The sequence below is a fragment of the Xylocopa sonorina genome, chromosome 3 (genome assembly GCF_050948175.1).
Source record: "Xylocopa sonorina isolate GNS202 chromosome 3, iyXylSono1_principal, whole genome shotgun sequence".
Taxonomy (NCBI): Eukaryota; Metazoa; Arthropoda; class Insecta; order Hymenoptera; family Apidae; genus Xylocopa; species Xylocopa sonorina.
In genome coordinates, this window is record NC_135195.1 from 11531799 (window position 1) to 11559239 (window position 27441).

The 27441-nt window shown below is 45.1% G+C and overlaps 2 protein-coding genes across 11 annotated transcripts in view; one reads left to right on the forward strand and one right to left on the reverse strand.

Moving 5' to 3' along the window:
• Window positions 1–3287: 3287 nt before the first annotated feature.
• On the reverse strand, window positions 3288–9521 carry LOC143422273 (transmembrane 7 superfamily member 3). 7 transcript variants are annotated; one of them, XR_013101696.1, is made up of 9 exons: window positions 9177–9521; window positions 7795–8133; window positions 6981–7249; window positions 6355–6526; window positions 6131–6271; window positions 5727–5876; window positions 4449–4709; window positions 3737–4372; window positions 3288–3603 (listed from the first exon to the last, which is right to left on the reverse strand). XR_013101696.1 is itself a non-coding variant. In XM_076892791.1 (8 exons), the coding sequence occupies exons 1-8, from the start codon at window positions 9271–9273 to the stop codon at window positions 4269–4271; spliced, it is 1533 nt and encodes a 510-aa protein (XP_076748906.1). In that variant the 5' UTR covers window positions 9274–9521; the 3' UTR covers window positions 3629–4268. The 7 variants fall into 7 exon arrangements, 6 of the variants coding, with proteins under 6 accessions (XP_076748906.1, XP_076748910.1, XP_076748909.1 ...); XM_076892791.1 differs by lacking the exon at window positions 3288–3603 and having other exon boundaries at window positions 3629–4372; XM_076892795.1 differs by lacking the exon at window positions 3288–3603 and having other exon boundaries at window positions 3629–4372; window positions 6981–7376; window positions 7795–7935; window positions 9177–9520.
• The window catches only part of LOC143422259 (ankyrin repeat and SAM domain-containing protein 1A), a 56505-nt gene continuing 38462 nt past the window's right edge, over window positions 9399–27441 (forward strand). For 2 of the 4 annotated variants that reach the window (XM_076892762.1, XM_076892763.1), the window contains exons 1-6: window positions 9399–9762; window positions 20319–20399; window positions 20531–20687; window positions 21241–21386; window positions 21693–21809; window positions 26599–26825. In XM_076892762.1, the coding sequence (XP_076748877.1) occupies window positions 9659–9762; window positions 20319–20399; window positions 20531–20687; window positions 21241–21386; window positions 21693–21809; window positions 26599–26825 (832 nt within the window). In that variant the 5' untranslated portion in view covers window positions 9399–9658. The remainder of the gene's footprint in view (window positions 9763–20318; window positions 20400–20530; window positions 20688–21240; window positions 21387–21692; window positions 21810–26598; window positions 26826–27441) is intronic. The other 2 variants (XM_076892764.1, XM_076892765.1) reach the window with 2 other exon arrangements.

Below are 27441 nucleotides of genomic sequence, written 5' to 3' on the forward strand. Positions count from 1 at the left end.
GCAAGAAAAACGTGTTTCTCAGACCGCTCCTCTATTTCTCGTGCCCCACAAAGGGACACGGCGATTTTAAATACACAAGTCGTGTTCCAACGGGCACGAGTTTTGTATAGAATATACCCCCTAAAACCAGCAACACGAAACGTTCCGCACCTTGGTCCAAGCTCCACGCGACTCTAGATTAAGACAATCCAAATCTGTAGCTGGTAAATGAAAACGATCACGTGCTTTACCGCGAAACCACGCTGAAACGGAGGACACCTTAGAGTACATAATTAAAAACGACAAGAGAGCAACAGAGAACGCGCGTTTTCTGTAAACAGATAGAAGCACGGAACGCGGCGAAAAACGGAATTCTCTCACGCGGTGTAAAATCGTAGAATCCGGTTTCGAGTCGAGGAACAGAGCTTCGTCCACGAGTCGATCCGAAATCTGTCTCCTGAAAACGAAAGAAAGTCTTCGTCTCCGGTTCTTGCCTTGCCCTCTTCGTGGACACCGCTTAAAGGGACGTCATCGAAGCTCGTTCCTCTTGTCGATCTTCTGTATAAAACACGGTTGTAAAATAGCATTTGTTACTCTTCTTAGCCTGTAATGTAAATTAGAGAGAAAATTCGTCGACATGCTGTGTATATACGTACATTACGTTTAGATACCTAAGCGAGGCGATCGTTTCGATACCGTTCGATCGTGTACACCACTCTTCATAGGAATCGCACACACGTACAGACACGATCTCTCTCAGACACACACACACACACACGTACAGACAGGAATATCTCTCTTTGCCATGTGTATTCGATGTTCTCCCTTGGAACCGGAAACGAACGATCGACCGCGCCTCCGCCTGTCGTCTGAGGAGGAACGGAGGATTCGGGATGTCTGGCGCTGGGTCGATGTTCGAAGACGCGACCTAAGCCTACATTTATTATTCGCTCATTGTTTCCGCACACTGTACCGCGCCAGCCATGTTACCTATATGTTTCTCACGCTTCGCGCAATCTCTGTGCTCGGCTAAAAATCACCGAGCTATACTTTTGTCGGTTTATTCGAGATGTTGCGTGACGGTAGTACTCGAGCTCAGAATCACGGGAGGGAATATAAGTTAGACTTTTTTAGAGATTTAAAACACTGTTAGAGTAAAAGTAATCACTTCTATACTTTCAAGCAACATACAGACGCGTGTCGAGATACTTGAACCAGAAATGTAGTTAATGATTTTTAGCTGAACATGGATAGAATATTGCAGGGTCTTGGAACGGCTCTCGGATCGACGCGGGATACGCCACAACGAATGACACGATCAGATCGCACGATCATTGAATTTAAGTTTAATTGTAGCTTGATCGCGTAAAGTTGGCGCGATTTAGAAGTCGCGCGAGTATACGCGCGCGTACACGTATAAAATATCGCGTTAGTGGGAAAATTACGGTACAGGGTAAATTTCATGTGTATATGTATATATACTACCTCAGAGACAAGGCTTTTTACGCGATATGAAATCTCTAATTAATCGCATTAGCGGGTAAAAGGAAGGGAAAATCCCCGTCGAAAGTGTCGGAAGGACGCGCAAGCGCGACCGCGAAAACCGCTCGGGATTTTCGTCGAGGCACGCGACAAACGGACCATCGTCGTCTCGTCTGTTTCACGCGGCTATCCGCGATAAAACGACAGGCCAAACGCTGCGCGTCTTGTAAAACTCGTGATTCCCTCTCCGTTTCCCTCTGGGGTTATTTCGTTTTCATAAAGTAACTCTCATAACTTCGCGACTGCTATGCTACTGGTACATATGGTAGACGTTATTCTTCTTATTAGTCGTTGATTTCGTACCTGACGCGAGAAAATGTGACAACAGTCTGTTACTTATATTATTAGGGTGTTCTAGAAAATGTTTTGCAGTTATAAAATTTAATTTAATCGAAGTCGAGAAATAGCGGAGGTGGGAACAGTTTAGGTCGGTAAAATAGGTCACGTAATTATCTTCTACAGTTGCGATAGCACAACCAAGACGTTTGTGCGCAACTTAAGTAGTATCGAAGATTTGATGTGTTCTAACCCTGCTATATTTTTGAAACTTGAAATTTAATCACACTAACGACATCTTGCGCGTACTTACTCATTTTACTTGGATAATCAGAGTGAAAATAACTGGACCTAGAACGATTAAAACAGTTTACGTAACGTTCTTTAGAAGACTCTAATAGGAATCCGTTGGTCGATCTCGAGGCTCGCCGTTCCAGGACTCCCTGGATCACATTTTGCTCCCTCCGCCGTCGCATATACACCACAAGCACATGTATATGAGTGTTACGCAACAAGCATCCGTTTAATTAGAACTTCGATCTCCATAACAGCTTTTAACCTCCCAAGAAGAAGCTTCCCGCCGAGCAACTGTCGCGTTACCTTTCGAGAGCGTCACGCGCCAAGGCTCTCGCGGGTAGGCGACGAGCTCTAACGATTTGTCAACAGTCAATAGGGTAATTAACGATTTTGTGCGCGTCGTGTCGTAACGAATGAGGCACGTCGAAATGTCGGGCGTGCCCTCTCGTCCCGTAGGAAAGACAGCGTTCTCAAACGATGTCGACGCACCAGCCAACCGATTGGCGTGCACCGCGATTCGTTCGAACGTTCGTTCTCTACGGCGCACGGGGATTGTACTGTACATTAGTAAATTTATATTTTTGGATGAAACAAAAGACGAAAAAAAAAGACGAAAAACGCGAAAACAAAGAAAACGCACGGCAAGCGGTAGCAAGCCGTTCGCGAATTAGCGAAAATCGCTCGCGGATGCGAGCGCATAAATGGCCGCCATATTTTGCCGGTTCTTCATAGTCGGGAGCCTCGATTTTCGAGGCCGTACACTTCGTTCGGATCCGCATGGACCACTTCCGCGTACACAGCGTTCTGGATGAGAGAACCAAAAGTGTTCCACCCTTGTTTCCTTGTTAAGTTTCTACATAATTGGTTTTACTTGCTCGTGACTATTGTTTCTTTTCGAGGCTTCTCTTTATCCTGCGTTGGATTCGTCGAGTGTCTTATTTGAGGACAGGAATCTGAAAGATAGTTGAGTCTATGAATAGTTACGTATCTGTTTGTATCCTACGCGAGATATTCGAAAAATGTTTTAAGTTCCGACTACTCCAAATGCATATTCGAATGAAATTGATGGGTTTAGCATGGATGCAGAGGGCGCAATGAGAGAGTGTAGTTACTCTATAAAATGGCTTCCTCAAATCGCGGTAATTAACTTTATTTTTCCAACAAATTCATTCGTCAAATGTTTCTATGCTCTATTAAAAGAAAGAAGAAAGATTTTATGAATGATAACAGCGTTCACATTACGTATTTGAGAATAACACGGTTAGTGGTTGCTAAAAACGTAAGAGAATTATACGTTGGTGCATCGAAATGGAATTTGAAGCAGGGTTCGTTGCTGTGTACATAAATTTATCCATACTTTGTTTCATATTTTTAGTAAGCTGCACGTTTTAAAATGTAAGCAAGTTCCATTTCGTTGGTGCGATTGAATTATTTGTATGGTGCGTTTAGTCTGTGAGATTTCGTAGACTGGGCCGTAACGCGGAAGTGGTTACGCAGTTTTCTTATTATCTGTAATAATAATACCGATAACGAATACAGTGTATGAGTATTAACAAATTTATTAACGAGAATAATATATTATTGCGACAGTAATCTACGTAAGTGTTGTGAATAATGGAGATAATATTGTTGCTGTGATTACCTTTAAGATTGTAAGTAGTAGGATATAGAACCACTGTTAGGTGTCACTGTCTCGATTCAATAAATGTTATTTCATTTTAATGACAACGCAAGTCATCTGCATTCGTTCGTAACACTTGAACCTTTTCTCATTCTACTTTAAATCTATCCATACCGCTTACTGTCTCTATGTTTCTTGTGTACAACATGGTACTTAATTTTAAGGTATTTTGCATATATTTTTTATTGCAATTTTAATTAACGTTAACTAAAATCCGAGCGTATTCATTATATTATACGGAGGTAGTACATGAACGCACCGCTTAAATTACTTCGAACTGTTCACCACGGATGTTATACTATGGTGTACATACAAAATCCGTATCACTTAAACTACAGTTACAAATAACATACAAAAGTTTATTTCTAGCCTCTCTTAATGTAAATAAGACACGTATATAGGCAGGTAGTATTCAAATTGATAACATTTTTTGCATGAGACTCCCACTTCTTCTTCAGCGTTTTAACCTAAGTTACAAAAAGTTAGTCCATAACTAACTGAGCAGTGGCACTGTCTCTACTGAACTACGCCCTGAGACCCACTGTCTGATAAAACGATAGAGCGCTAAGCACGACCACAATATGATCAAATTAATATCTGAAAATGTACGATTATGAACGTAATATTTTTGAAAACTAATCATTAAGTTGTATATATAAAGAGCCAACAATACCCGCAGCAGACACTGGATGCCGTATAATGGCTACGTCGAAGCCTTCGACGGTAGCCCTTCTCACTATATTTATTATTATGTATTTCAGGGAGGAACCAACGTAATAATCTATCGAAAGTATCACCAGAAAGGACGAGAATATGGCGACTGTCATCGCAGTGGTAATTATAGACAGTATTCCTATGATAAAACCTATACTAATGGCAGAAACTGTGAACAGTATCCAAAAGATCCAGTCACTGTGCAGTATTATAAACGAATCTGGAAAAGAATCGAAATAAAAAATATTATCTAAACCTTCACACGAAAATGTTCTACGAATATCGGTCGTTATTGGAATAAAGATAAAAAGCTTTGGTCATGCACATTTTTCACAACATAAGTTCTTTTCCCGCACTTTGTAAACATAAGAAGTTAGCTAGCTGAGTGAATGCAAATCTGATATATAGCTCCGTATTTTCAATATCGATAATATCTATCTCGTTCATGAGCCATCTCGGTAGCCATCTTTTCACTTTTGCATATCGCAAGTACTTTCAGCGTAGTTTCACAGATCACGAGAAACGTAATCGAAAAGACGCGGCGGAACAGAGGGTGGCCAAGTCGATCATCTGTCGACGGGGTAGATCGGGGGCTGGATACACCGAGCAGTTACCGTACATGCATGGACCGTGTAATCTAAATAGGTCCCGGAGCTAAATAAATACTGGGGGACACAATTAGGTAAATGCGAATCTTCCAAGCTGGTTAGATCGCTTCGTGGGAGTTCGCGCAGGGGGCCAGGGGGCTCTGCGTGTCTCTGTGTGCACGTGACGATTTTTATTGTGTACGCGTGTGTGTAAGCATGTGTAGGTGAGGGTGGAGGGTTGATTATGGTGAGAAAGGTAGGAGGCGACGCGGATGCCCGCCGCTGCTGCATGGGGTGATTCGGCAGGCGAAGTTTCCACATGAGCGGACAACATTGATAAAAGCTACAGGGGGACTCTCTGACTGTGCCTTCATCCCTTCACCAAACTCGAACTAACTTCGGGGGCGGTGAGCTCTCTCTCTCTCTCTCTCCCTTCCCTCTCTCTACGTCTCACCCCCCTTTTTCTTTTCGCGTTACTCCACTCGTCCGCTTTTAAGCCGGCTTTCATTATTTTCCTATAATTTACTACAACCCCTGGTGATCTTTCCACGAGCGAGCGGCGTGCCCGTGGAATCGTTTTATTTCCGGATACGTTTACTGGCGTTTCGCCAGTGTATCCTTTGAGGGACGTGATCGGTCTCTTCCGTTACCTGGAGAGTTGTAGTAGCCAACGGATGTGAAAAACATGCCCAGCGTCATCACCGAGTACAGTATTTGGCTGAAAGGGACGTGGTAACATACGGCTACAGTTATCAATGCCGAAATGCCTATGCCTATTAGCAGGCCAATTCCGATGCTCCCTGAAACAAATGAAGTACGGTTGTGCAATATACTCGTTGTACGATTAATACTCGATGGTTGCACGAAACGGGACTAAACGTGCACGCCTATATTGGGACTCATGCAAAAAATGAAATAGCTAATTAATCGCATAAGATTTTTTCTCTACGAATAGTTTCACATAATCTAATGCAATAAAGCAATAACTTAGCTTTCTTATCGTTAACAATGAGAGATAAGGGTTCTCTTTTTATAGGAAATTTATCGTGAGTACCTTGTATGATATAACCGATCACGGTTCCAGTGAAGAGTAACGGCATAATCACGTCACAATTACAGCACATATGACCTAGGAATATTAAGATAAATCCCAGGGTCATGCAAACAGCGCAGAAGAATTTCGAGGAGAAGTTAGCTGAAAGTAATAATGTGGTTAACAATTATTTTCTTGCACGCCAATAAAAATAAGCTTTACGCTTTGCGCGATGAAACACGTACGTAAAACATCACACGATTCTGGATCGACTATAGGATAGCAGCCGTACGAGAAAGCCGGCACGTAGGCTGAGGAATATATTCCGTACGTGGCCACTGCGACATAAACCGAGCCGGTTCCAGTATACGCGCTGAATACACGCCTCATTGGCGAGGAAATGGTAGGATTTGTTACCTAGTGGAAAATATTATTTTGTGCATGTGTTGCGCGTACGTGTGCCGTATGATATTATATATTTTATAAACTTGACTCGTTTGCATTCCGGCCATAAGTGGGATAATGATCTTAGCGGAGATCGTAGTCTTACAAGCGGTCGTCAACGCTCGCATAGCGAATGCGTACGAAAGTTTCCACCCTACTAAGCCAGTTTGGCGACAGAAGGCATACTACTGACTTCTTGCGCTTATCGATAAACTTTATTAATGTACAGCCAATATAATACAAAAAACCAAAGGAAATGAAAAATCGGAAAAGTATATGAATCATTCTCAAAATGTATCTTTTGTCAATTACAAAAACAATTCATTAGAACTCCTCTTCCTTTTACTTAAATGGCTATTAATTAAACGATTCTTTGGCTAATCCAATAGGTCCTCGCTAAAGGGAAATTTTGGGTTACACGTAATACCTCGTATCCGTTCTCCATGATATCTTTTGCAGTCAACATTTTCCTGATGGCCGTGAAATAAGTGTCGCTACTGAAGTCGTACCCGGGCAGGAATATCTGATACATCGTGTGCTCTACGGGGTTCCTCTGGCAAATCGGTTTGTCGCTGTTGTTCAGCGGCATCGAGGCGGGTTGTACGTCGACGATCACCATCGCAGGCAGTGTCTGCACGTTCGCGTACGGCGCGATCTCTGTATTGAACTCCATGTTGCATCCACCCGGTATGGGTGCTGCAGAGAGAACAATGAACTGATGGACGGGGCTGATCGTTCTTTGCAATGGGAAATTTATTATCGAGTCTGCTTCCTGCCTACGCGCGAAGTGGTACCATCGACGATACATAGGCTGGTCCGGTAGCTATTATTACTTTGGTTGCCAGGGTTCACGGAAGTTGGATAATATTGGGAAAGGTCAGTTTATGGAGATAGGGATATTTTTTAATGAATTTCTTGGTGAAACGTTTTGAAATTAATGTATGACATTATTTACAATTTTATGCTTTTTTACAATTTGAAAAATCGGTCAGTCTGTTCGCCCGACTTTGGATTCTATGGTTTCTGATTTTGCTTACAAGTAAAAAATACACTAAAATGATTGTAGATTGTAGAAGCTAAAATTACTTCGTTTTTGCATATTTTCGAGCCGATCAAGTTTCAATTGCATAACACACATCGAGTACAATACTTACTAAGTGTTAAAGATTTATAGCTCACGGAACAATGGTAGAGTCGTATGAATTGTTTTGTTTGTACGAGATACGTGAATAATTACTCACCTCTGTTGTGGTAAGCAATGGCAACGAGCAGAGCTTGGACAGCGTGGACATTATCGTTTTTCACGAACAGCTGTGTCACTATGTTCTTGGTAAGCCTAGAGTAAAGGCCGATGTTCGATCCGAACACGCTTCTATTCGAAACTTTATTAAGATAATCTTTGTCATAAGACAATGTAACGTTATGTTGGTAGACATGAATTTGAAAAATAATAAATGCAGCACTGGATGAAACATTTGTTACATTAAATGTTGCCTTGCTACTGGCTGCTATGGACACTGGCCGTACATATGGTATATTATCATGAACAGCAGTTAAGTCCATCGTTAATACACTTCCATCTGTAAAATGTGTATCATCCATTATATATACAAAAAACTGTTCTCTGCAATGATTTATTACATTATATCCAAATTATATTACACAGAGTTCTATCGTCGACAGATAGAAATCCTAGAAATACTTTAACGCCGCTTCTATCAATGCACACGAGAACAGTTCATTTATCTCGCAATGGTCTTACAATTTCTGAATACATTTATAACTATACAAGTTACAAAATGGGATAGTAAAATGTTAGTGATAAGTTTATATTAGCATTGAACGAGCTTGTTATATACTTTGACATAGTTAATTTCCAGATAACAATTGTTACAAATACTATAATGGTTCAGTTACTTTTAAATGTGAGTACGTAGATTTAGTAGTTTTCTTCTGCGCCAAATGAAAAGATACATACATGTTAGTACCACCACCACCGAGATGTGACTACATACTTATATGATTACAATACAAAAAGTATATACGTGGCAAGATTCTATATGTACCTTTCAAATGAATAGCTACATAGAAAATGAAATACGATAGATAGTGAGAAAATATTCAAAAGGCGCAAAGATTTTCTTCGAACGAGTACATTTATTAAATACTTACTTTATGTTTACATATTCGCAACACATTATTTTATCTACACATATACATTTTATCACTAAATCCAGTGATAAACCATGAAAGGATAATAAAAAATAATTTCTAACAACATGTAATCGTTGGTGTTCCATTATAGCTTTGTATTTATACCCTATAAGACGGAAATTTAATACCCCTTATACACGCTATTAATAACCCGCGCATACTATTTATAACATCAACAATACAAAAGGTTATACCGTACACAGCTACTAAAACAACATGAAGATAAAACGAAATCGTACTGTTTTCAAACGCCACGTCGATTCTCTGTGAAAATTCATTCACGTTTCGCATGGGAAATCGACTACATTCGACGGTGAGCGTTCCGTTAACGTCGACGCGAGAAGGTGTACACGAAAATCGAGAAAAATCGCCAGGACGCGGCATCGAAGTTTGAGGTTATGTTACTTACCGCTAACCAGCTCCGTATCCGAATATTCGTTGCCGGATAGGCCGCCAGCAACGAGCAGCAAAATAATCGGCAGCCCTCTTCTAAAAGTCCGGCTCATGTCGATCGTGGTTACGAGCCGTGTGACACACTTATTCGATTAAATAGCCGCAAAGCCGAGTCGGCGTGAAGCCACGGAAAATCAGTACGGCGCAACAGCTGGTACTTGACAGTCGGCTACATGCCTGAGCACGGTATACTTCGAGTCCTCGGCTGGCGTCGCTCCGTCTCTTTCCAACGCGTCGAAACCCCGTTCCGTCTAGAGTGTTCCCCTTTCTGTCTGACTGGTGCGCGTCGCGCCTGTCTCGCGAAGTGACCGCGAGGTGGCGTCGCAGTCGCGCCAAGATGGCCACGCTGGATCAATGAAACGCGAGTAATCATAGTAAAAACAGAAATTGACAAGTGTGCAAGTGAAGACCAGACTTTGATCACAGTGTAAATGGACCATGGGGAAGGACCAGGAGCTGCTGGAGGCAGCGAGAAGCGGGAATGTCACCGTGGTCGAGAAGATTTTGGGTCAACGAGCGAAGAGGAGTGGTCCACTGGCAAGGTGGGTGTCACCGTAGCAGACTTTGCTTTTCCTCGCTTCTTTCTCGGTTCCCGCATTCTATTTCGCGTTCCACGCGAGAACCATCGCCTTGCGAGCGATCTCTCGACCGGATCGCCCGTTAAACGACCTCGCTCTCTGTCACTACGTCGAAAGATCACGGTTACGTGACACGTTCCCCTCGAATCCGCTATTCAGACGATTTGTGTTTCGATGATAAAGTGTTTATACGGTATTGACTGCCGTTACGATTGTTTCCTTTCATCTCGTTCCTCGGAGCACGTTCGCGTTAACTTTTTTCATCCAGCACGAGTAACTGTGTTTTAGGCATAAACTGAATGGAGCGAGTCATTACGCGTACCGGTACTCGCGTTAAATTACCAACGCTCGATTGATCGTTACATTTTTCCAATTAATCCCGACAGTTCACCAGAGGTATTCGTGGATACGTGTCTGCCGTTTGTACCGTTAACACCATGGAATGTGTTCCATTCGATAGTTTTCGTATTAATTAACCGAAGGAATCTAATTGCGAGCTGTATAATAAACAATACTGCATTTTTACGATTATTATCGTTGTTCTCCTTTCTTGTTTTTTTTTTTTTTTTTTTTGTTTCGTGGATTATTGTAATCTCACTCGGAACTCGCGTGTATTTTCTGTCGATCGTGTGATAAATTTTTAATAAGCGACGATTTCCACGTCTCGCAGCCTGGTAATTGGATTCGCGGTACGCGTATCATGAAAACTGCAACAATCTTCGTTATAACGAATATTCTGGGTATCCTCCGGATTGCCTCGGTTCGCGCGACGCTTAATAGTCATGCGTTTCCCTGTAATACATATTATACGACCGCCGCGTGGAAATAAACGCGGGCACCGTAATTTTCCCGGCCGTAATCAGATTTGCTCTGAATATCTATAGACTAGAATAATGCGCCCGTATGCGCGTGTTGCCCGCGTTATATTGTCCAGTGATTATTCATGATTTCACCGTGACCATGAATCACTCTGCTGATATACGCGCGTACACACTGCACGCGTGTGACGAAGCACGCGAAGATGGGTTGTGACACGGGCACGCAACCGATCCCATTATCAATTATTGAAATTTGTGGCGAGCCTTTTAGCGAGACACGCGTAAAACGTGTGCGCCTCGTCGTCCGGCGTTTCAAGTTCCGTTCACGTTACGCGCTTTGCGCGCTCAGATTCGTCTAGTTAAATCGACGAGATAAAGCAAACGTAAAAGTTTCGGTTGGCGTACCGGCGTGTCCAGAAGCGGCACTGTCTTTTAACGACTTATCGGGGCCTGGTAATATTCTATTTATGGTAGCAGATAAACGGGCTTATTTCGTTGGGAAGCTATTTATTTTTAAGAGTCAATGATAAGCCACGCTCGGACGTGATAGGTGAACGAAAATGGCGCGAACGTGCCCTAATATTATCTTGCGTTAGGTTTAAGAAATGACCTCTCAAATTTATTTCGTATAATTAAAAAAAGTAATCAAATTCCATCGTGAATATTTCAAACGGAACACAGCACTGAAAAGGACAACCAAATAATTTCTTCCTGCTCGCTTGAATCATACTGTAACATGAAAAGGTCTCTTCCTAAGAAACCATTATATGCGTTCTACGTAATAACACTGCTCGAGGACAGTGAGTCCCATGTTCAGTTGGTTGTGGAGCGCAAAAAGTAGTCAGCCTAATAACTTAGTCATCCTTCCGAGTTAACGTAGCACGGTCTAAAAAGCGTCATTTAAATATCCGTGGACGTGTGTGCTCGACTACCGACAACCAGCTTCCACCTAACTCTCGGATCGGTTCGCGGAGAAGATAATCGAGTTGCTCGACAAATCACCGTCAGCGTCTATAATCGCGAGCCCTATTTCCAATCCAACTTTAGATCGTAATGGATTCCCCGTGCTGCAATCGATAGGTCGACGCTGATCGATGGTGGGTTAGGTTAGGTCGATTAATCGAAGCGGTCGGTCGGCGGTCCCGCGTCTTTATTGACCCAGTCCCGCGAACTTCTCGACAAAGACGACTCTGTCGACGCTTCTCTCCTGCCTCCATTAATTAAGTCACGCCGGCTACGGGACGAGAATGCCGTCGTTTGTTTTCGAGAGGGACCCGCCGCGCGCTCCTGTGCAAGCAGGCGCGCGTGCTTCGAGTGCATTCACGCATTTTAACACCGATTGTCGCTCGCGAGCAAAAACCTTCAGGGCGAAAGGGAAAGAGAGCACACCAGCGAGGGTGTCGATAGAGCGAGGTAGAAAAGTACAGAGTGCAGAGGCGAAAACCGCTCCTCCGCCTCTTCTGCCCTCCGCTGTCCGGGTGAAGACGAAGTAAACCGAGCGAGGAAAGGACGGAGGAGCTGAGATCGAGCAAACGACGAGTCTCTTAAATGAATCAGTGATTGCGAAATCTATTTGCCGTGACTCGGAATGTTTGAGTTAAGTTGAGAACAAGTAACGAAAATCGGGTCTCGCATTATTAAAGTACACATATCAGAGAACGGGTAAGTATACACAATTATGGTAATAATAGTTTGTAGTAAACTCAGTTCATTATAACGTAAGCGATATCTCTTGTATACTTTGCTAAATAAACATGTTCATAATAAAAAGTAATATGAAAAACAAGTTATTTTTATAACATCAACGATAGTTAAACTATGTCAACACCATTATTTTTTATATTAAGAGCGCAATCATAGATTTACGAGGAGTTCGTGTGCGACAATTAAAACTTCGAATGAAAGTTTAAAAAAAAGAAAAAAGACTAAATTCCAACAGAAATCTAATATCAGTAGCATATATTTTCTGCAATCACCGATTCAAGTGTATCACCACAAACGGTCTCCTCTAACAAATTGCCTCTTTTACTCGTCACGAGCCGCGCAATTTGTCCATAACTACAAAGCAGCCTCGCGGCAAATTTCCACCGAAGCTCTTTACTCCTCACGGTTTTTGCTCTCTCTCTCTTCCTCGTCTTCCCGCCTCTCCCTCTCTCTTTTTTATCGCCCTTCCTTCGTCTTTCGTTCGCTCTTCGCAGAGATCACAGGAAAGCAATATAAAACGCGTTCATAGCCGAAGCTCGCGCCATAAACGACACCAGCGTCACTCGCGACGCGCAACCAGAAATATTTTGCGATGCTAATCGCGCCTCTCCTCGTGTACGGGTGCCCGCGAATGTGTTTATCCTTTGTTTGCGCGGCGTGTTGACTTTGGGTCGGGCAATAATTTTAATCACGGCACACGGAGGCCACAGGAAGGGCTTCCCTTCTCGATAGAAGCGTGTCCTCGGGCTAGCTGGCCTCCCGCGAACCAGAAGTTTTAGCGTCATCGGCTTGGCCGCGATAACTTTGCTCCTCTTTGATGTCTCCCAGGCGCGCACCGTTGGCCCGCCTCGGAATCCTGGCGCGGGGAAACCCGCTTTTTAATTTATGTAGCCGAGGGCTTGATAAAAGCTCGTGTTCGACGGTTCAGAGGTAATAAAGGTCTCAGCGACCTTGTTTTCCGTTTATTCGAGAAAGAGGGACGAACGATTAGACAGGGGAACGTAATTCTGAGCTTGTATAAATATAAATTCCTGTGTGAATATAAATTCATAGGAATGCTAGATCAGAGACTCTTGGCGAAGAGATTTTTCATCGCGTACATTCACATCTCGTCGTGCTGCATTCCCTTTTTCCAGCTCTCGGCAAGTTCCACGTCCGAGCGATATCAATGTCAGCTGTTCCCCTCGAAATACTATATAGGTCAGTTTCTCAATTTTCTCGTACGTCGAACCTGGTAACGAGGTTAACCGCGGGAAGACGCAAGGACGGGTGATTCAAATTCCCCCGCGTCCCTATCCACGACTCCTTCGTTTTCTCGTTGAAATGGTATCGAATTTGAGAATCATCAAAGTGAAAGTGAGAAAGAGAGAGAAAGAGAGAGAGAGAGAGAGAGAGAGAGAGAGAGAGAGAGAGAGAGAGAGATTGTTCACCCCAACGATTCTATTACACTCGACCGATATCGCTGTAATGTTTTGTTCGTTCTCCGCTCTTCCGGAAGGAGGAATCGATGCGTTAAACGACCGACGAGGGGATAATTAGCCGACAGGCAAGGCTTCTGTCACGACGAGAACGTTCGCGTTCATCGCGTTCGTTTCTGACACGGATCGATGGACGATCTTTCTCTTTAACAGACAGAGGGAACAGATATATAGATGTATAGAGAGAGGGCCGCCCTTTTCCTCGAGGGCGGCGAAACTGCATAAAGTGCAACTAGAAGAGCGCCCTACCCTCCTCCTCGCACACCCCCTTTTTCTCTCACCTTTCCGGGCTGACACTTGGAGTGTTTGCGAGGAAGGACCTTTTCGCGACATCAGCACGTATCGTGGCCCCGCTTCCTCGCCGGAGGAATTTATCGATTGACGCTCTAACAGCCCTCGCGTGTCTCTTCACCCTCGCTGCTTTCTGGCCCCTGTCTGCCTGTTTCTCTCTTTGTCGTCTGGCTCCTCTTCTTCTTTCCTCTTCGACAGCACGTATGTAAGTAGTACGTGCTCTTTCTCTTGTTTTCGATTATTCTCCGCTAGAACGCCGCGTTTCTCACATACGGACACTCCTTTTTACCCCTATTGTACCCTCGTTGCCCCTTGTTCTTTGACCTTTCTTGCAATTTTCATTTGCTCTTCCTTGTCTCTGTTCATACTATTTACCTTCTTACCGTTCGTTCTCAACCCTGCTGTCCGATCTTCTCGAGTTCTATCGATTTAATTATGCTCGGTATGTTTCCATACATATTTAGTGGTTTCAAGAATAATATCGAGATATTTTAATATATAACGGCAATGCCATGAACGATGTCCCTTGTTTTTCTCTCCGTTCTCCCCCTTTTTACCATCTTTTCCATCTATTTCAATTTGTGCCTGTCTGCCTTCCCTCTTTTTCCGTATTCCGCCCTGCTCGCCCCACCTCGGGTCACCCTTGGTCGATCTTCCTAGTTTCCCTCCTCCATCTGCTCCCGACGTAAGGGCGCGTTCGCACTAAACACTCGCATCCGCGGAACCGGAAGGAGCCGGATAGAGGAGATTCTCTTATCCCTCGGCGTTTTATTGCTGCTTCGAGTGCCGGGGAAAACCGCGTAATTCAATGACACAGCTTTCTTCGGCAGATCTCGTTGTAAACTTTACTATCACCCTTTATGAATTTACTGTTGGACTGTTCAGATGTATCGATATTTGTAAAAAAAAATGTCATATCCGCAATTGCGATCTGGATAACGAAGAATTGTTTAAGTACGCGAGTTTCAGTGACAGGTTTTCAAATGCTCGATACAGCTGCGGTTTCTTTCAGTAGCCGATCGTACAATAAGGAAAAGGAATTCGTATGCAACAAACTCTGTGCACTTTGCATCTAAATACAATGGAAGTCTCGAGGGACATTCATAAGGCTGTGGCTTATTGTAAGTCAAGTGCGCATCTCGACGTACATTCAACCTCGATTTTCTTGAAAACAAAGGCCGCGCAGGAAAATGTTATTTCATTATTACCGTTGAATCATCACCGTTTGAATTAAAGCGTTCGTTGCGGAAACTGTGGCACATTGTGGAATTTCTAACTTACAGGATGTTAAAGTGAGGAAACGAAAACTAATGAACGGATCGTAGCATTGTTCGCGAATGCAATTAAGAATGAATGAATTAAACGGAGAATGCGGGTTAAAAGTGTAACGAGTACCGCGTGCATCCTGTGCCGATGGTAAATAGGCGAGCGTTCGAACAGTCGCGTCATATATGTTACGACCCAACAAATCCGTGTTATAACGCGACGACCTTCCGTTCAATTACAAATAACTTCAAATCGTTTAACTTCAATATTCCGCGTGACACGCACGTCATCCACTCCCAATACAGAGAGGCCACTTAAGTCTTATTAGCGTGACACCAGCTTTCATCGCTCCGCGTAGCAAACTCGTACAGGAGAGATCCGATTATCGTATTCGAACGTGTGCTCTGTTTGTCCGCTCGCGGAGCAAAAACGTCCGGTACAATTACCCAGAGGAACCGGCGATTTTTGTCGTCGATCGTGGCCGGCGTCTTGATTAAAACCGGCAAGAAATTGCCATTATAGATGCCTGACAGACGGTGGGCCCCGGTGCTTTCATTCGAGGTTGAACGCGACCCCGCCACCTATCTGTATCTTTCATGTCCCCCCCCTCGTCGTCCAATTCGTAATGTTCGTAGACGTCGAGGGCATCGGGCGATGTCCTTTTTGCAGACAATCTTCACGGTTTAATTAAGGAACTTGGGCAAGCGGATAAACTCGATGAATGGGGCAAGCGAGTCGGCGAGTCGAGGGTGCGACAGACGGGGAAAGACGGGAACGGTAGAGCTCGCAGGAGCAACTAGAGAGCCCGTGGTAGAGGGGTTTGGTGAAAGAAAGGAAGAGTCAAACGTTCCCGACTGGTCTAGCTGGGGAGAGACACGGGAGAGCGTGGCCATTCCGACGTACTCGCGTTGTGTGTACACGCGTGTACAGAGGGTTTCAGAGTCACGGGTCGTTCAAGCGTGGTTGGGGATGAAGGAAATCATTTTCAACGGTAAACCAATTGCACGACGAGTACTTCGTTTAAATAGCTTTACAAGCTGCGTTGAGAGGATCTGCAAAATTTGCTTTCCAACGAGTGTTCTTTCTACAGTCGCCTCGAATTTGCGAGGCTTTTATTGCAGGTTTTTTATCCAATTAAAAAGATAAGACAAGCAAACAGGCGTATCCGCAGATAAGTAATCGAGCGATCGATATTATTAATTGCAATTGAATGTCGAGGTTAATATTGAAATACAACTTTTAAAGGAAGCTGTGATGGCAGCCAATGGTCGGTCGATGTACGACGAATTGCTCGCTTTCAGGCGGCTCCACTTTCGAACCACCGCGCAAGTTAGGTGTATCACCCTGTACTCGTATACGCGTTCACCAGGGTTACGTAGTTCTTCCGTGTTTACTCGGCACGAAGAGAGCCGGCTACCACCACCCCAAGCCCGTTGTTAGGGCGCGGAAAACAAATACGCGGCGCTCCGTCCGCAAAAGAGAGCTGGCGCGGCTTGGCGAGGACACAGAACCGTCGTGGCGGCGGACACGGGGACAGGGTGCGTAAAGAAAAGGGACGCAGGGGCGAAGGAGGGAAAAAATTCAACACGTGCCGTCTCTCTACGCGTTAGCTCTTTCCTATTCTTCTTCGAGCAAAGGCTCCTCGAACTTCCGAGCGTTTGCGGAGCGCACTCCGCGGAGCCCCTCGAGTGTTCGTTTCTTTTCCTTGCCGCCAACCCCGTGGCCAAACCCGCCACTCGACTACGAGTCGCCCCGCGAGTTACGAAGCGGTTTGCCTCGGTAAAATCGACAGTTTCTCTCGTTTTTGATCTTTAGTTACAATGGGATTAGAAAGCACCGCCGTGCGGCGAGTGCCTCGTGAGTACGATCCCCGTTGAACGCGAGCGTCGTTTCCTCTGTATGAGCGCGTGCCAATGATTTAAAGTACCGCGGTGTCCCGAAAGCTTAATGACGTCTCGTTGCTTAATGACGACGAACGGCAGGAACGTCGGCCTTTGATCTGCCCCGTCAACGCTACGGCAGAGAAAAGGCCTTCGGTTTCGCGTAATTGTTTTGGGTAAACTGAATGCGATGCTTTGATGCCGGGGCACAGGCGACGTTCACCCGCGATTCAGAACGCGTACCCCTTAACGAGGTAAATCCGACCGACAGCTTTCCTGTTTTACCAGCCGGCCGTTCTGCCACGCTAGAATCGGGACGAAATTGCTCGGAACGGAGGCGAGCGATGACAATAATGACCGGATCTTTCGATTCTTTGTCTCGGCCCTCTCTTTCCGAATGTTTTTCAACGCCTCGCGCGTTTTTAAAACCCCGACAGGTTTATGGTTCGCGCGTGCAGTTTTTGTATTCGCGGAAATTTCAACTTTTTTCTGTTTGTATTAAAAAAAGAAACAGAGCGAAAGTGTATCTCTTAAAATCGTTACTTCCTCTTCAATTGTTGCACGACACAGAGTCAAAGTGTCTCTGCGATTTTTACCGCGTTCTAAATGTCGCTTGGGCAAATACTACCGGATTTTCCGGCAGTCTATGTCCGCGAAGAACAATTTTTGAATACGTGCTCGATATCGGCAAACATCGTCCGCTAAGAAGCGCTACTGGCCCAATGTTTACTGTTCCAACACTTTCGCTAATCGTGCCTCTGCGAATTGGACAATTAGTTAATTGAACATTTAATCGGGTTAATTTATGCCACTCGATGCGCGAAATAATTGCAACGATTATATTACTCACCAGTAATTTACAGAGGTTCGAGATACTTGTATAATGGTTTTTCTCTAACGAAATGTAGATGAAGGTACGTAAGAAGCTCAAGCATAGTATCTTTAAACTCGGTTTGCTTAAGATTTAATACTTGCAAGATAAACTCTTTATCTCCAGGCACCTCAGTTGTAGAATGATCGTACAGTTACTACGTAACATAACTTTATTTGCATTTCGAACTGTGAAACAACGTTCGACGTCGATAGAAACTGGCGGTGTTTCTAATATCGACACAAGAGCCACGCGTGCGACAGTTCCAAGGACGAGGGCAAACACACATTTTTGCCAGTCTATCTTCATATCACAATCGCGTAAGAACTGAGCAAATACCATGGTTCACGGTTATGATGTGTATTAATCGAGCAAGATAAATATTGCGTTCTCTTACGTGTTGGTTTTCCACGGCGTCGATTCTGCACTCCTCCGATACCACGAATAGCGTGTTCTTTCGACGTTTGCTGAGTCCACAGATTTTCACTGTTGCAGAGTGTGTTTAGTTTATGTAATATTTTTCCGAAAACAACGAAATATCGTTGAAGAAAGTTTGTGCGAAAGTATAGAAAGCGGATTAAATAATTTTTAGAGTTCTGCAAATCTACCGCGTTATTCGATTCGCTCTGATTCATAAGTTGTTCATTTTAACCATCCGTATGTGTATTCTGGCATTTGCAATTGTAAAACAGCGGATAAATACGCGTTACGATAGCAATTTGTTATTTACGATACACAAGAGCGTATAATATGTACAAGTGATCTTCGACAACTGTGACCCAGTCTTCTAGTTCGAGGATTTCCTTGATCTATAGGTCACCAAGACTGTTAGATTAAATATATGGTGACAAGGAAAGCTTGGGATCTCTGTTCTGCCCTGTGGGATCTCAAGACAAGGAGATCCTATTGGACTTCCGGCTAATGGAATCATGGTGCCAGGTGGACTCTGAAGCCTCGGGTCAATATAAGACTCTGACGGCAAGTCAGCTCCATTTTTAACGAAAAACTGGATACCTTGCATTCTTAATTCGTTAACAACATATACTTTACCCTGGATGAAATAAAAGAGATTATCCTTCCACTGGTTATCCACATCGCTTGACCAGACTCTACACCACAAGTTTGGAGAAAAGTCAAAGATCAAACGAGTCGTGCGATTCCTGGTTCATCCCTGCCTCATCCCTGTTCCTTAACCCCGAGCGGGCATTTCCGCGGTGCGTTTCAGTCGCGTCACAGCCGATCATCGGATCCGGGCAATTCGATCGGCTTTGATGGCGCGGCACTCGACGGCTCGAGGGTGGCTGAGTGGCCAGCCCGGAGCGGCGCTAATCGAATCCACTTAAGAAGAGAACACGGGATAACGAGAAATTGCTTGGCCACGTATCATCGTCGTCGCATCGATCGCGCGGATCGAGCCGGCTGCGCGAGGAACAATCGACGTGTCCAGCTAGACGCGAACGTGCCGGCGAAGAAGACGGCGAGGACAGTAAGAATAAGGGTGGAGCGCGTCCCAAGGGGCGTCGCGCACCGTCCCAAGGGGATGATCGAAACGCGGTGGTTTACATTGTGTTTGCGCCAGGGCAGAGCGTGCCGGGCGTTTATCTCAACGCGAACGCAACAAAGGCGCGTAATGAGAACATGTGTTGGATGCAGGAAGCTTCATTAGCGAACCTGTTCCTGTCCGCGAGGCCCATTGTGCGACCCGACACTCTGTCTGCCTCGCGATACACTGGATTCGTTGCGTGCCGCGCGATTCTTTGCCTCCGCTGGCACCGTATTGCCGCCGGGTATTAGTTACCGGCAGTAAACATGAATTCCTAATTGCGGAAATGGGCCCCGGTCGCCGCTCGATGATCGTTACCCCCGCTGTACGGCTTGCGACCCGATAATCGGGGTTGCTCCGATACGTTCCGTCGAATAACCCGGCATTCAGGATCGCTCGTTGGGCTATTATGTCACTCCAGAGACTTGTACAAGGCTGACGTGAAGGTCTCTTCGGAGACTTTGAGATACGGGATCTATGTATCCACTCGGGGATGGAAATGAAATATTCGTTCTAATATTTAAGGGATGAAACATGTTTCTATCTTGTTCCCCAATTTTTTTACTCAGTTTGGTATTCATTGATATATGAATTTTTGTTGTCAATATATAATATTTCACGTTTAAAATATTTGTGCGCGTTGATACCGATTAATTAATTTATTTACAGCCTGCGGCGGGGTCCGGGGGCTAACGTGCAAGACGCCAGTGGATATTCACCCCTTCACCATGCAGCTTTGAATGGGCACAAGTACGTTGAAATTAATCGTGGATCTTTGATTCAGTTTGTAAAAGATAAAAAGTTAATGTTCCGTTCGATCGGCGATTAACCCATGTCGCGCACATTTTGACGATAATTCGGGGAAACGCTTTTATCCTCAGGGAGGTGGTAAAGTTATTGCTCCACTATGAGGCTTCCACTAACGTCGTCGACGCTAAAGGCTCTTCGCCGCTTCATTTGGCAGCTTGGGCGGGCGACGCTGAAATCGTGCGGTTAATTCTTACTCAAGGACCCTCGATACCTAAAGTGAATCTTACGGTCAGTAAATTTATTCTTCTCCTGTTTTTTATTTTCAATTTTTTTCTTTACCTTTAAACTTCATTACTTAAGAAATTATGCGACCACACTGAAATCCCTGGTCATCCTCACGTTGCATCATTTTTCATATCATTTTTATTTACGGAAAGTTTCTGAATAAACCTGTGATATCGATTTTATATAAATCGAAGCAAATATCCTTTTTTTTTTTTTAGTATATTGAAATAGTTTGCTAAAATATTTGTTTGCTTGTGTGTATATAACAATCTCTTTTAATCGTTTGATGGCTACATAGCTGAAATTTTTCCAAAAAACCCGACATGCTTTCAGTTCGCGTTGAATTCGCAAAAATCTTGTCGATCATCTCAAAAGATATGCTTATCTCCATTTTCTAATTGCGCGAGCAATGTTTGAGACCCGAATTTTATTCTAATTCCATTTGTGCGACGATCTTTCCGTGATCGTGAAATGTTTCGAGTCGAAACAGTCGAATGCCAGGTATCGGGGCAAAGTGTATCTGTTAACTGGAAACACCGACTTTGTATGATCGCAGACGAAGGACAACGAGACACCGTTGCACTGCGCGGCACAGTATGGGCACACGGAAGTGGTGGCACAGCTGTTGCAATACGGATGCGACCCCAGCATCCGCAACAGCCGGGGAGAATCCGCGCTGGATCTCGCCGCGCAATATGGCAGGTAAATTGCACGCACGATTTTTTTGTCCCTCCTTTTTCCATCTCTCCCCTTCTCTCGAATTATTTTTCTCAGTTTTTCTTTTTTTTTTTTTATTTTCTTTTTTCATTTTCTTCCTCCGCATTAAAAGTTTTCGTTCATAATTTGGCGCACGTTTATTCGACGCCCGTTCGTTTGAATCTCGAGCAGTCTCGATTTGATCGGCAATGCTGAAAACTGTTCGCGCATAATCGATCGGCACGACTGAATAATCGATGACGTCGCTAATTGGCTTTGTGCTCCTTCTGTAAAATTAATTATCTTTTATAGATTGGAAACCGTGCAATTGCTCGTTAGCACGTATCCAGAACTGATCGTGCCTCTCCGGAACTCTTCGGTGATTTTCCATCACACCCCGCTGCATCTGGCCTCGCGAAATGGTCATAGGTGAGTCTACTTTATTAAGGGTTGATGAAGTTCAATTAAATACTTGTAGTATAATTGTTTCACCTACAAAAGTTCCTTCCCAATATTCCTCGTTTCGCGTTGCGTTTAAGATCGCAATTCCTGCAACGTTCTACAATTGCCTGCTCTCTTTATTTAATCAAGCTGAGTCGATGATCGTAGCACAGCGCTCGATCAACACGCGAGGGTGGCAGCGAGCGCGCGCGCTCGTTCAGTGCACCGCTGTCCGTGAAATCTATTTTATATCGCAGTGCATTCGCATCTAACCGTTACATGCATCATACGATTAATTTACGAACAGCGTATACCATCGAAAGAGACTTCTTTCGATTCTTATCGTTTGTCCACGTTGCTGCTGTAAATAGTATTCTATATCTGTCCGAAGTATTTCTGACGATCGTGCAATTGGACACCCGTTTGTTACCGAATGTAGGTGAGATATATTCGGCTCGTTACGTTAGTATGGAGGGATTCGTTATGAAATGAGGGTAATCGCGACGGTATTGCAAATATTCTGCTAAATTAAGTGCAATCGATGGGATGTACATAACCCCGATGCTCTGGCAAGATATCGATTACGTAACTGTAGAATCGGAAAGTGTTTAATTCACGTTGAACGCATCCGTAGTGTCGTTTAATGATACGGATCGCGTTTGATGTGGCAGCCCGTGGTGTCCACTAAAACGCATATTATTCGTGCGCATCGCATTAGAATCGATCGATCGGCTACTACGACGATACATCGCCGCGTCCTCGAAAGTCAGACTCCTTCTGAACTTGGTATTCGCGAGAACGCCTCTTCTTTGACCGTACCGAACCACCCGCGCTAATTACCAAGTAATGCAGCCGGCGCGCATTGTATCCCGAACCAACAATGGACTCGTTTCAGCTAACCATAACGATGTCGAGCCATTTCCAGCGTTGCCCATTAGAGCCAATCAGAGAGCACCGCGTTGCGTAATCCGGTCGAACGCGATATGTACGTCCACCAACTGGTATCATCCGTCGCAACCCTCTCATGGTTACACACGTCCTATATTAACGTTCTGCCGATCGCCCTCTCGTCCGAGCGAATCTCCGATCGAATGGATTCGCGGTGGCCCGACTGTCTGCCATTGCCTCTCTGCCTCTGTTCCTCTGTATTGCTGCCCACCATTCGATTACGAGGATCGTATTAATCGTTACCTTCGAAACGTATCGACCTAGATCGGTTTAGATTCGCACGCCGGGGATGAATCGCGATTGCTCGCTTTCGACGATGTTTAATGCCCCCTTTATGCGCGAAGGTGTTGCGACGCTTCGATGACTGCATCAACGCTTGCTCGCACGTTGACTCCCTCTTCGAGGGATTTCGTGGTTCCCTCTTGCGTTCGGTTGCACGGTTGATTATTGGTAGCGGTAAACGGTTGGATGGCGCGTCTTTTGTTGCTTGGATATGCACTGGGAATAATCGGATGCTGATGAATGCGTTTCTTAAGGTAGCAGGAAAAGAGGATCAGCTAATAACTGTTTGCTTGTTATTTCCATTATCGTCAGAGTTTTTCGTTTTCGTGTTTGTGTAATAAATTGTGGCGGGGTGGGGACGTAAAACAGATACCTTTGGCGAAGTCAATAAAATCGATAAAGTCAATTTCGGAAATGTAAATTTTTCAGCATGAAACGATTTGTTTAAGCGAGAGAGGTGGACGCGAAAAATACGGCGCACGGGGGGTGGTTTTGTAATAGCGGAACGTGCTTCGAGAGGCGGGAGAGATCGGTTATTTCGCAATGGCGCACAATGCCGCGGCATCATAAACAAATATGGTCACCGAAATATCGGCGCGAAGTTTCGTTGCGTTCGATCGATTTGCTAGTATTTACACAAATAATTCGTGATTGTTGCGACGCGCGGCAAAAATGTTCAGTTAAATAAACGGTACCGTAACCGTGGACTTTCGTTATTTGATTAATCGGCCCGTTCAACCGGATGATGCAAGATTAACCGGATAATCGGTTACACCGGCGCTGTGCAATTAAATAACGGGAATGAATTTCGTCACGTACTCGGAACAATTCTTCTAAACGGCTGTTTGCCCCAGCTTTCATCGTGTACACACGTTTTTTTTTTTCTCGCGATACATTCGGCGTCATATTTGGAATGCTCGCCGCGTTGCGCATGGTTTATTATTTTCAGTTTACCAACGGACGGTTCGCTGGTTTAAAATACTCGAACAATCGCGAATAAACCTTCGCCGTAAAGGGGAAATGTTTGCGTGAAAATTTGATACGATGAAATTTATAGTACGCGCGTTCACCGTTAGCTACCCTTAAATTAAACAACAATCGGGATAAAAAAGAACACCAAGAGTAATCTTCAATCTCGATGTTGTTTCGATATTCAGGAACAGAAAAAAGATCGCACGATCCGCGGCTATAATATTGCGTCTTAATTTATTGTTCGTTGGTTTCTTTCGCGCCCCATTTTCCATCCGCGTTGTCCTCCTCGCGCAACTAAAGGACCCAGCGTCGCTATTCATTTCCACCATCCGGACACCGAGTATCCAAGCCTGCGGGGCGGAGGGAATCGTATTTAACGCTTTGCTCGGCCAATTCATTCCCATTTAACATCGCGGCATCACGGCCATAATCCGGCTGGTAAGCCTTTAAAATAATCGACGTTGTCGTTGGAGAGGCGGAGGATGGAACGGTTTTCGACCGGCACAGAGAGGGGTGAAGAAGGGGTTGGATCGAAAATCGCGCGCGTTCGCCGATCGTGAATCGCCGCGAAACGGCAGTCATATTGTAATCGGGTATAACGTCGGTTTTTCTATGCAGCCTTGCAGCCGGTAATCGCTTTATCCGCCGTTGTCCGCTTATAATGCGATCTCGTCGCGATACACTGTCCGATGGATGCATTTTCTATCGCCAGTCACGCCATCCCTGTCCCGCCACCACCCCTTTCTCTACTCCGGGTGGAAATCGCTCAATCCGTGGCCCTCCGGCAGTCCTCGATTTTCCTCGTCGATCCGATGTCGATTCGCGATACAGAAACCCAAATACGATGGCTGATAAAAGAACTGCGGTACTTGATTTGACAGAAGACTCGTAGTAATCTCATTTTTCGATTAGTAGGTTTAGAAGCATATTTGGAGCTAATATTACAAAAGAAAGAAGGGAAGTAAAATAAAATTTCCTAAACTAAAATGTAAAATAGAACGCTACTTATTGCGACTAATGCAACAGATTGAAACTAATTTATTCAATTTTGCGGAATCCCATTGACACACAGGCATGGTAATTTTCAACACGCGCAAGCAACGAGCGCGTGTCCCTCGCGCACGGTAGATTGTCGCGTGTTTGCCTCCATAGTGGCACGCTCGGCGCGGTAAAACCAAATGTCGAGAACTGTGCGACATCATTACCCTCGAATATTTTTTCCTTTTTTTTTTTAATTTATACATTAAGAACATAATAAGAACCAGCGTATAACCCATTACCTCGTGTCACCGTTCCCAACAAACTTTCGCGCGATTCGATCGGATCCTGTCGCGCTGATTAGGTTGCAAAACCTGGCCAGCCTCCGATGGACCAATCTCCGCGGCCAAACAGAGCGCACCGAGTCTGCCTGTGTGTGTGTGTGCGAGCATTTCGGGTGTTTGGACAAGCGCGAACCCGCGGTGCCCACCTACACGAGGCGCTACGACCCGGTGTGTTTCGTCGTGGCGCTCGTTTTCGATGTTGCGGGGTAGAGAAGTGTACACGTGTGTATACGTCAGGCTAGGGTGCCGCGCGCGACCACGTCCCGGCGCGTATACACAGTCAGCACCGGTGTTCGGCTATGTACCAATGCACACTGAGATGATTGCGTTCACGCACGCGTTTCACGCGCCTCGCCGCGATATTTGGCGGATCCGGTGAACGCGTGGGCGGCGATACACAGGGAACAGGGCCAGGGAACGGGCGCGCGTGTGCGGAGGCAAGTGGGACGCGTATAGGTTTGGGCAGGGGTTGGATATAGAGGGTACGCGGCTGGAGTAATGTCTATTATCGGATTCAATATCGGTGCTCTTGGTAAGCCAGTATACAAATACCCCTATGGCACGGTAATAACAACATAGGTGCACGTGAATCCGATTCCCAGCCACGAATCCTATATGCGACGGATGGCTGCGGTCACTGCAGTCGGTGCGCGCACCAGCCCCGACGGACGCGAAACGAAATCTGGGTTTCGCGTCGAGCCACGGCCCGTAGGACCTATCGCATCGAAATGGGAAACGCGTCGAAGCGGGCCACTTTCAGCTGACGTTGGTGATTTCGCGCGGCTGGCCCTACCGCGAGCCGCGTACCCCGTTCTTCGATGGCTCCCGGTTTGTTCCGCTCCGGGGAACGGGAAATTCGAACGGCCCGCTCGTGTACACGCGCATGCCACGTCCAAGGGAATCGGAGGATAGGCTCCTAATTTGGTTTGTTAATCTCGCGAAACGTTCACGGTGTTGCGGCGCGATGTTCGCCGATGCCCGTGCCTGGATTTATGTTTGATAGATAGGAGGAACGGTGACATTATTCGAACCGATCTCACTCGACTCGGTTCTGTTTTGCGTTATAAATAAAGCGACGTTTTCTAACTGGTACTTGGAATTTTTCTTTGTTGGATTCCCTTTATTGGATTATTCAAGAGATCACTGGTGCGATTCTGTTTTCACGGTTCACCCGGGAAAAACGTCCGCGAAGAGCCTGCAAATATCACTGTCGAGCAAACTAAAGAGGCAAAAAACCTGATTGTTCGTTTCAGAGCGGTGGTGGAGGTGTTGCTCGCAGCGGGCGTCGACGTGAACACGAGGACGTCCGCGGGGACCGCGATGCACGAGGCGGCGCTCTGCGGCAAGATGGAGGTCGTTCGCGCGCTGCTGGACCGAGGGGTTGACTTGGGCATCCGGGACTCGCGACAGAACACGGTGCTCGATCTTCTGGGACAGTTTCCGCCGCACGTCACTCAGGACATCACCGCGGTGATAAAAAGTGCGTGTCGACTGCGCCTCTTTTTCTCTCGTCACGAACAAACGAGCTGCGCAATTAACGAGACGCGTCGAGAAGAAAAAAGGCCGACGCGTCCCGTCACCGTCAATGGTTACGCTTAAGTAGGCAACGATGCCCACGGATTTGAACGACTAGCCATTGCACGATGGGATTTAACGTGACGACGTGTTAAATCTTGTTATGTAAAATGTTCCCTTGGTCGTATTTTAAGAACGTTGGCTTTCATCTATCGTTAGTCGACGAATATTTATGAAACGTTTGTTTAACAGGTTTGTTACAACATTTTTAATTGCGCGTCGATAGTCAAAATGGTAATTGATAGTGGGAGGAGGGTGTTACGTGGATGTAGATTGTTCAATTTGCAATAAATTGGTTGGAATGGTTCAAGTGAACAGTACAACATTATTTATCAATTTAGTACGAAGCTTATTGACCATTTAATCGTTTCATCCGGTTTTGTCACAAACAATGGAGCTAATAAATTCATTGATTAAATTAATAGATTTTGTCATTGAAATTATCTTGTGGAAATTCTAGTAGAACGTCAGACTACTTATTTATAGCATGGGTTAAAGACCTCTATCAGCGTCAGTTATCC